The following is a 10,920-nucleotide window of genomic DNA, read 5'->3' as shown; positions in this document are numbered from 1 at the left end:
GAGAGAGAGAGAGAGAGAGAGAGAGAGAGAGAGAGAGAGAAGGGGAGAGCTACTGTTGTGAGCTATAGTCAACAGAGAGAGGTGGGTAAAGTGGACCTTCTTGTTCCAAGAATTAGCGCAATGAAGGCTAATGGAATTACTTCATGGTGGAGAACAGGCAAGGAACTCATTACACTAGTCCTGACAAAGGCAGCCACGAGTTGTCTATACATGTACCAATGTGTTTATGTCAGTAAAGCAAAAGTGATATTTAGAAGCTTAGGCTGGTTATATTCTGACTTCAAAGAGAATACAAAGAATTCATGAAAAAAAGAGAGTAGCATTGTAGTAACTTTATGAACGAAGAGAATACATAAACCAAAGAGGGTAAATCTACACGTACTTTAATGTCAAACTGAAAATAATGGAAAAGAGATAGAGTCTTAAAGGGTTAGAACAACAAGTGAACATGACATCCTGAAACTTTGTGTGGTGATCGTATTTGAACCAAACGGAGTGATTGCTCCTCAGATACATTCTAATGTCAAGTAAAAACGTATCCATAACTTAACACTGTAGTTATATATTTATATTCGAGTTTTAAAAGAAAGTATCAGGGTATCACTAAAACTAAACAGAAAAATTATTTCTAGTTTCAAGTTAAAAAGTAACATATTGGAATACTTATTAGGATATCATATTTTCACTTCAAGCGTCTATGTGGAATATAAAAACGACCGACATAGCGCTTAGACAAGAATTCCAGAGCCCACCGTTCGTGTAAATGAGTGGACATACGTGAGGCGGTGGCCATCAGAAAATTTCCATATATGGACGATGCTCATTAATACTACGTATAGATCGAGGCACCTTTTGACCCCTGCAAATAGCATTCAGATGGAATGTCATTATCAGGAGATTACGAGATTAGATATTCAGACAGGATACATCTCATCTAAATGTTTGCAAACGCCATCCGTGTTCTCAACGTTTTATAAAGCTGGGTGCAGATCACACAGATCTGTCGAAATCGAAATGAGCTTTAATTTGTTTTCCGTGAAGTAATTCGGAAGTAAAATCTAAGGAATGTTAGAGAGACGTTTCAATAAGTTGACACTCTGCGTTTTTTCGTTTTCCTCCTTTATTTTACCCACGGAATCCCTACGTCACAAGCTCTCTTGGGTTGTCCAGCTTCATTTTAATTCAACGAATGTGCAATTTCGTTAGCAAGCTGTTCAAATGTACATTGTACTAATCCTAGAAAACAATTAATTATTCGGGAAAGAGGAAAAAAATAACTGCTACACGTCTTTAAACAATAGTACGTACATTTTTTTTCTTGCTTTTTCCGCATCTGGAATTTGAATTTCAACCAAATATTCACGCAATCGATACCACAGAATAAGACGCCACAGTAGAAAAAAAAAGAATCAAAGATTTAGGTTTAGTGCGTACATCTGAACAGCTGGCCGTCGTAATGTTTCCTCTATACCTGTGATGAGCCAGAGGCAGGCTGGTGAGAGCTTGGCATACATGTTCAACGCGGCCTGGCCCTAAACAATAACTTGTGTTGATAGGGGCTAAACATTAAAGATCAAAATCTGTTATTGGGCTGTTGCCGGGTGCTCTGGTGTGCTCGCTCCTTCTTTTCTGTCAAACATTTACGCTTATCCATGTATCTTAATTACCTCTCCTCCTTCCTTTCGTTGTATGTTGCTCTCTTGTAACACCTCTAATCTTCGCCACTTATGTTGTGATCTATTTGTGCTGTAAGTGTCCTAAAACCCGATCTAAAACAAAACCTAGAAGTATGTTATTACGTTTATGATATAAAGAACATTCCCTAGTTGTCACCAGCCATCACGCTGGCTGTGATCCTTCATGTCGACTTGGTTTTTTATGAGACTACGAACTCGAATGACATACCATACTGTTTTCGATCTCAAAAAGCCATTTCTTCTGCAGACCCTTTCATGGATATCTCCCTTCCACAGCTTCGAAATTGGATTTTGATTTTAGGGTGTGTTGTGCTTTTTTTTTAAACTCCAGAATGTATGACCTGGGATAAGATCTGCACAAACTCGAAAATGATTTACTGTGTCGGACATTGGGTAAAACTGTCATAGGGTATTATTATAAGAGTGTCTGTATGCTCATTGGGTTTACTTATTTCTGAGATTGCATATTATGTGGATGTTTGTGTGAGTGTGTTTGTGTTTATTTGCTTGTTTGTTTGTATGTTTGTTTGTGTGTATGTGTGTGCGCGCGCGTGCACAATAAATAGAGAAACAAAACTGTTTACAGTTACTGTGTGAGTATGCGTGAATTCGATAGATCACATTACAAACGGTTGCTTGTTTGTCTTGCTTCAGATTACTGTACAATCATCTGGCCGTATTTTTGCTCTCTAAAGATCTCGTTGTCTTGTGCACGTGAGTGTATGTGTTTGTACGTTTGTATGTGTGTGTATGTGTGTGTATGTGTGTGTATGTGTGTATGTGTGTATGTATGTATGTATGTATCTGTGTGTGTGTGTGTGTGTGTGTGTCTGTGTGTGTGTGTGCGCGCGCGTACGGGCATGTAACTGGGTGTATGGCTTTGATTGGGTAGGGTTTCGGTTTGGTTTTGCTTTTTGTTTTGGAGGGGGTGTTAGAAGGGTAGGGGCTTGTTTTCATGGAAACAGTATCTCATGGTATACAAAAATGGGTGGGGGGTTTTCTAACATTCAAAGGAAGATTGTTTGGTTGATGAAGCTTTCAAGTGCCTGCATTTCTATTGGATTTAGTTAATGGTATGTACAGTTGGAAACAAATGAAGAGAGCTTTTAATCCAGAACTTTGAATGTGGGTATTTGTGTTGCTGATATATCAAGGACTCTTGGACGCAAGAGACTTGTTTGCAAGACCTTCAACTAATCGTCCCAGAGGGGCAGAACCTATACCACGATTCCGCCCCTGTCTGCTGGTAACATTTCAGTGAGACGCGTAGTTATGTGGCCCATGCGACACGCAAATTACATTAAGTGACGTAACTGGGGAATCCAACGATACGCAGATCGAATATTTGACGCACTCTAAGCTGCCCAATAAAATTGCCCAAGACTGCAAGGCTGTCTAGAGGTAGTGCAGGCAAAGATCGTAGACAGCAAGTTGGCTCACTTTTTAAATACTTTTCAAAATTCACGTACATTGTTGCAGATGTTGCTGCCAAAATAAAATAAAGCCGTAAAGTTTCATTTTTATAAACAATTTCTTTTAAAACATTATTTTCACCTACTCTATATACTAATAATGCAGATGTAAAATGCGATGTTGCTTATATGTCAACACTGGCATCACAAAGGACGGCTGTTTTTTCCGTCTCAAATAGAGAAAAGAGATATCTTATAGTATGAGAGTATGAGACCTTTAGTGGGGGTATGAATGTAGCGTGTGGGGAGACCGAAAGGGCTTTCTTTACATGGGTGTTTTTACGCCCCCATCGACACAATTAAAGATAATTTAGGACGCAGTCTTTCAATCGTGCCTGTCAGGTCCAAACTGGGATGAGAAGGATACATCATCCCAGCATAAAAACCGAGATACTCGGTACAAATTACTTTCCACTGGGGAATCAAACTGAGGTCTCCTACGTGTGATAGCGAAGCGCCTAAACGTTACACCAAAGACGCCGGTGTGAAAGGGGTTAAGGTCGGAGATATAAGATATAATATAATAAGATGTAATATGTAATATGTCAAACTATGCTCCAAGGTGAACCGTGGAGAGTAAAGGTGTTAAAGGGAGTCATGTAAAATTGTGGGCAGCCTTCACTTTGAGAGTCTATGGGGAGAGGCTTTAATTAGTGCGAAATCTTAGGAAGCCTATGGGGTTGTGGGCAAATGTGGTGAGCTGTGGAGTCATCGAGATTTGTATGAATGTGGTGACTTTTTTTTAAAATTAATTTTTTTTTGTTTTTTTTTGGGGGGGGCACTAATTGACAATGGTGATACTAAGGGGAGTGCTGGGATTTTAGAGATATTATATGGAGTGGTGAGGAGCTGTGGAGAGTGGTAGGGAGCTGTTGAGAGGTACATAGAGCTGTTGAAGATCATAGAAATCCATGAAGAGCTATGATGAGGTGAAATAGGCCAGTAGGAGGGTTCCTTGGGGTCATTGGAAGTTGTGGGAGACTTAAGAGAGGGAGCAGGGTTGCGAGGGGTCTTGGGAAGTTCTGGAGAACTGTGGGGGTTGTGAGGAACTATGACAGCCGTGGAGAATAGTGAGTGGCATTGGGGAGCAACAACGATTGATAGAGGAAAAGAAGTAGCACTTCCCTAGTCTTGAGCAAGACCCCTCACACACATACACACACAAATCTCGTGTATACTTCCTGTTCCTTCCCTTCGTTGTCCTCCTACTATGAACAGATAATGCTATTTTTTTTTCAAACAGCTGACGTCAAAGGCGGGCTTTCCCGGCAAGTCCGACACGCCTTAGCGCTCACACTCTTCATTTGAGGCATTCAGGGGCCGAGAGGCACTAGCCAGGTCATTCATGCTCCTTCTTCCTGTCATCTCAATGACCAGAGGTCAATCTTATTGACCTATTTATATCGTGACCGTTCCCCGAGCGGAAGTCCACTAATTCAGACTTTATACTCAGTTCGAGGTTTAGTTGTCGGAAAACACGCACATCGCGAATCGAGGGTGACAGCTGTGAATGTGAATTACTGCAAATTCCAGTGCAAATGAGACCGGGATGGAAGCGTACAAGGTGCTACAGTTAAGTTGATGTGAGTTAGTCAAAGCTTTTACTCTACCAGGCGAGCCTTGACACCATTTAACATATTGTTATCGTCCTAAATAGAGATAATGGTGATGTCTAGTTCATTGAATGTAGATATACTATTTTTAGGAAATGACGTAGTAATTAAAACAGAACTTTTGATTAAGAAACAAAATAAAAGGCCACCGAGCCAGTAGCGACATTAATACAGAGCGTCTAAATTTGGACAAATTTTAGAAATTCAACCAGGGGGACATCAAAATGGTGGATGTGAGAAAAATCAAATTTGTGCTCGAGAAACATCGTTTTAAAAATATCAACCAAAATTGAATTCAACACCAAACGTTGCAGCTTCCTAGAAATGAACCATAATATGCATAATTAATTACGCATTGGAGAACAACATGATATAATATGACATTGTGCTAACTATTTCTTTCCCGACAAGCGCCAAAACGTCACCTGAAATTTTGAATAACCCTGTTGCGTGTTTCTGGGTCTATTATTTGGGCCTCCCGCTCAACATTGAGTTCCAACTGTTTGATAGTTTTTAGGTTGCTTTCGTAGACTGTCAAAAATAACCCAACAGAAATAATCGAAGGAGATCAAAGACGCGAAGAATACAGTGACCATAAATTTGTAGGTTTTTGGCTTGCACGTGTTACCTCAAACTTTTCTTGCAACATGCTAGAGCTACTGTTACTGTGTGTGGAGTGGCCCCACCCTGCTGGAACCAGGCCTCCCCACAGAATTAACCATAACCCGTTCTCCTCCTAAGGCTTCTCCAAAACTTTCTCAAATGATGAGTCATGCAACTGACGGATTTACCGTCCTCGTCCTGAAACCAGAGTAGGACGGGCCGATCACGGCCCTTTAGCTGAATGCTTGTAAGAAATAAGACGATGCGTTTTGCTCAGTTTGGTTTGAGTTTTCAAAACTTGATATTTCTCGAATACGTAAATTGATTTTATTTGTATTGACCAGCCTGACGTCTCCTCAGTCGGATTTTAGCTATTCGAAGTTTTGTCCCAAAACGATTGAGTTATTGCCCTTGCAAAGGGTCTATTTATATCCGAACCCTGTTTAATTGCGCCAAGTTTTCTGGGGGAGGGGAGAGAGTTTTTATAGTGTACAGTTTTTACAGCTGTCCACCACACTGAATTTGACGTTGAAGTGTTAAAAAGGAAAGAAAAGTATCCTGCTGCTTTGGATTTATAACGAAGTAATCACATTTTGAGTTTTATGTTTTAAACCCTTACATCAAACCCGGACCATGTAAAACGACAGTAAAGATTGGTTTTAAAACCCGCCATTTCCTATTTATAAAAAAAAGCATTCTCGGCAGGCAACAGTGTCATGGTTTGATGTTATAGATGTTGCCAGCGGTGCTTTAAAAATGTGTTTGGGGGGGGGGGGAGGTTGTTTCTTATATAAGCATTCTTTCTTTGCGTTTTCTCTTTGTAATAGTGATCTGCCACACTTTAAAGACAAACAGACTGGTCTCTGTAGTACAGCAGTTAATCGCTTCACCGTCACACGAAGAAGACCTGAGTTCGACTCCAGTGCGAAGAGAATGTTTTATCGAGGGTAAATTAGTACAGTATGCCCGTCGGGTCTTCAGTCTTTACTTACCTGTGTTCCCATTCTGATTCCCTCCCCCCACCCCTCTCACAAACACAGACTTTTCTTTCCCCCTACCCTCGCCGTCCCCACAACGCTTCCTCGCGCCCTGTTCTTCATCTGGCTTGGTCAGTTTACCTTCTGTCTCGGCTAGATCAGCTTAGACATGAATTTGTGCTCCCCTGGGAAATATCTGAGGATTGAAGGCGTGGCAGGTGGGTCCGTCATCTCAGCCGGGCACGCGTGTCTCCCGTGAAGCCAGCTGCCGGTCACAGTTGACAGGGCCGACACCGAGGAAAACAATCTAGCCATCGACAGTCGACAGAAAAAAAGTGTTCTGTCAGACCGCTTCGGATTAGATGAAGTAGTGGGACTAGGTTGTTCCTGCTCAAGTAAACACTGTTGATATGTACGTGTGTGCTTCTCTCGAAGAACTAATACAAAAGAACTAATTTCTAAGTCCAGAAGATAGTCTGAATTTGAGGGGGGGGGGGAGGGTTCTGGAGTTGGTGTTTGACGGGTGGTCAATGGTTGTTTGCTTTTCCTTCATCTTTTCAGAGTTGTCAGTGACCCAGCAACTTCCGAGTTTTTCAACCGCAGTATAATCAGAGGCTTTCTTTATGTGTTTCCATTTGTGGGTCCTCCTTATTCCGTCGCTTTTCTTCCTGGGGAACAAATATTTTTTTTCAAGTTGTGGATCTTGATATTAGATGTGTGATAACTCAGGTCGACATTTCTTGAATAGAGACGGAACAACAGAAATGAGTAGGGGGAGGGGGGTGCTCTTTCTGTTTTAAAATTTTAGGAGATTTTTTTTTTAGCTGTTTGGATAATTATTTTCTAGTTCTTTCTTTCATTAAGATTAATCCTATTTCTATTTTTTCTTTGTATTTTTATGAAACGAAAAAAAGCAACCAGATTCCATGGGGGGGGGGGGGGGGGGGGGTCATGTTTTAAAAAGAATTTCATTTTCTTCTCGTTTTTATTTAATTTTTAACTTTAATGGGTTTTTTGTAAAGGAAGCAGTCTAGATCTAAATGCAATCGCGTTTCTCTACTGATGTTAGTTAAGCCGTGATAACGCTGTGTTCTCATGCCCCGCTTCCAGAGCCAGCCGGCCCCTCTCCGTGATTGTGACACCAGCTTTTCCGTGGTCACTGAATTCGTGATTGAACGAAACATAATCGTGACGCTGGTGTGAGTTTCGGCCTGACCAAACTCTCACTCGGCATCATTCACTGTTCGTTACTGTTCCTGAACGCCTGAGGGGTGGTGTACCAATAGTAGGGTCTCCTATTTCTATATACTTTCATATTTCTGTATTTTGTCCCGTATAAAACGTTGAAAAAGTGGTAGGTAATTACATGTACTGATTCTAGAAACAAGGCGAGAGGAAATTATTTTTATCTTCTGCAAACAACACTTTTGTTATGAAAAGTGTGGGGGGGGGGAGAAAGAGAGAGATGAAGGGAGAGAGAGAGACAGAGAGAGAGAGAGAGAGAGAGAGAGAGAGAGAGAGAGAGAGAGAGAGAGAGAGAGAGAGAGAGAAGAGAGGAAGATAGACCGAGACAGATGGGGAAATAGATAGAGAAAGAGAGGGGGAGAGTGAGAGAGAGAGAGAGAGAGAGAAGAGAGACACACACAGTTTACTTGCCTCGGAGATGGGGGGGGCTAGATGACTTTGGGTGGAACTGAGAAACTGGGAGTGCTTTCATTTAGGGAAATGTGGGTGGGTGGGTGGGCCTGTGTGCGTACTGCTAATTGCTGTCAATGAAAAGTCAATAGAGTACAATCTTATCCTATTCCTGGGGCCCTTACCCCTATCTGTAGACTAACAACTGTCCTTGGTGTAATGGTTAGGCGCTTCACCTCACACGCAGCGGACATGGGTACAACTTCTGAATGAGCCAATCTTCTTAATGACTTAATGATCTAAATTGTGTCAGTTGGGGTGCACATTATTTACGACGTACAAAACTCGATGCAAGCTCAGCGAGGCGTATTTATTGTAACAATACGCACGCCTCAGCAGTTGGCCACCTTTCTAACAATGTTTTTGGCTATATTCCGTCATTACCATTTCTCGAGAGTGTCTGTGGCTGTTGAGCAGGTTGTGCAGCACGTCTCAGAACCCCTGAGGAGACTGGTATTACACAGACCAAAGCTTCTGAGAATAACCTCCGCTCCCTATTTATAGCTTCAAATTGCACCATCATTGCTAGAACAAATACCAGTTATAGTCATTATTCTCAAACACCGACAAAAACTCATTTTGTAATCACATACATGTTCCTTACTAAATTATGAAATTACACCCGTATTTATTGTCGTTGTCGCTTTTGGGTATGTTGAATTACTGTCGCTGTTTTTGTTGCTGTTATGTTGGTGATGTTAAAATTGTAATATTTTTCTTGTTGCTACTGCTGCTGTCGATGCCGTTTTCATAAGTTTAGGTGACGAGTGTTGGTATGCTTGATCACAAGATTCAAGAGAAGAGAGTGGAGAGGTAGACAGGATACATAATTTAGAATAGCTCCCATCATGTAATTGGTGCGTTCATTTTGTCACAGCTCTACATCACACCTTTTCAGTTCGGTCTTAACTAACAGGCCGTTGTATGCATGTCCCAATGCCTTCAAAGACTGAGTCTGAATTATGTTCGTTTATTTAAAGTACTTTAATGTTCATAATTCTTGTGCCTATCCTCATTGATTGTGTTGTGATAGTATGTACACGAGTGTCTGATTATATGTTAATGTTTATCTAAAGAGCTTTTTATTCACATCCATGCATTGTATTGTGTATTTTGGGTTCAGTTGAAGGTATTGTAAAGCGTCAAGAGGTGTATTATACTGGAGTGGTCGCTACAAAAATTATTTGCATTTTTATTACTATAAAAGACATACCCAGACCACCGCCCTCACAAACACACGCATATACACCCTTTTGAAGGCTAATCAACGTGTGGTGATACCCCTTGATCTCTGTACATAATTCTAGTGGCACCGATCTTTGTGACACTTTTCAAAAGAAACCACACACTCTTCATACCCCAAATTTTAAACGAAGGATGCATTCAATGTCCTTAAAGACATGATGGAGCTGGGTTTTATGGTTTTTGAGCTTAAGAATTATTTATACGAGCGCTTTATATCGCAATACTCCAGAATTGAGCCAACTTAAAAAAAATATGAACATCCGTTGTTCAGTTTATGGGTCAAACCTCTTTGGTATGGACCCAGAGCTGCATGGATGAAAGCAAAGGGGCATTCCAAAAGCAGTTGCAGGGGTATATGGAGAGTTCAGGCTTACAATTATGCCAAACATGTGGTGAGTCCTTGAGCAAGGCACAAATAAAACTAGCTAAAAAACAGGGCACTGTACAGTGGCGACCAGCAATAGTGTCTGGATTGCCTATGTTTGTGATATTGTGGATCATCAATGCATTTATGCAGTAATTTATATTATGTGTATTTGTGTACGACATTGTTAAACAAATTTCCCAAGGGGATCAATAAGGTAAGCGTTATTTCTTTTCCTTTTTCTTTTTATTGCGTTGATGTATTCCAAAGTTGTAGCAAGACCATTGTCAATTAGAAGCGATTGTAGTAGTGGTCAAAAGCAATACATGTGTATAGGATAGTCTGACAGCCCTCAATCTGGTCATGTAAAAGCCCAATAGATTCACAGTGTCATGAGTTTGGCAGTGTCTGTGTGTATGTGTGTGTATGTGTGTGTGTGTGTGTGTGTGTGTGTGTGTGTGTGTGTGTGTTTGTGTGCGTATACGTGGGATATGTATGCGCGTATCCATTTTAACGTGCTTGTGTTTTGTGTTGACATGAAATTACGTACATCTTTATTTAAATTTAAATGAAAAGCATTTAAAAACTCCATGAAATACTTTGTACCTTTATCTTCTCTACAGCCGAGTTCGTAAACATGTCCATGGCGAAAGATTACCTCTACGGTGGCCCGGATGTAGACCTGTTTTGGCCGGGGGAAGAGGAAAACAGGAAGGATGAGGAAGCTGTGAAAGAGGGGAATAATGAGGAGGAAGAGGAGCCGGAACGCGTGGAATCGGACGAGCAGCGACTGATGCGCCGTTTGGTCAGCGGTTATGACAACAGTGTCCGGCCCGTGTATCAAGCCCAGGAACCTGTGGATGTCCTGCTGGGATTGACCTTGACACAGATACTGGACCTGGTGAGTTCTAGAGCTGTTTGTTTCTTTGTTTGTTTTTGTATTTTGTTAGTTTGTTTGTTGTTTTTTGTTTGTTTGTTTTTTGTTTACTCACGGAGTGAAAGTCCGACTTTAAGCGGAAAAAGAGTATCATAGAATCTGAAAATTTGCGAAATTGTATAGATTTATCACCCTTTTTCTCAACACCGTAAACTTTTTTTTAGAAATGGGAGTTTTGCATTTAACGTCCATCTCCTATATGACCGAGCCAAATGGGCGGAGAACCATGAAAATGCACCAACAAAAAGTTCAGAATGTCCCCTTGTGGATTCAAACAAAGGCTACCTGCTCCGTAGTCCGTATACCAACTGAGCTAA

The 10,920-nt window shown here is 41.1% G+C and overlaps 1 protein-coding gene across 1 annotated transcript in view; it reads left to right on the top strand.

The window, feature by feature from the left end:
• LOC101846458 (neuronal acetylcholine receptor subunit alpha-5) overlaps positions 1 to 10,920 on the top strand; it is a 70,491-nt gene that overhangs the window by 27,210 nt on the left and 32,361 nt on the right. The window contains exon 3 of the mRNA XM_013087889.2: positions 10,290 to 10,567. Coding sequence (XP_012943343.1) covers positions 10,290 to 10,567 — 278 coding nt within the window. The remainder of the gene's footprint in view (positions 1 to 10,289; positions 10,568 to 10,920) is intronic.

This window comes from Aplysia californica, unplaced genomic scaffold (assembly GCF_000002075.1).
Source record: "Aplysia californica isolate F4 #8 unplaced genomic scaffold, AplCal3.0 scaffold00654, whole genome shotgun sequence".
In the NCBI taxonomy this organism is placed as follows: Eukaryota; Metazoa; Mollusca; class Gastropoda; order Aplysiida; family Aplysiidae; genus Aplysia; species Aplysia californica.
This window is presented reverse-complemented; position numbering and strand designations above follow the sequence as displayed.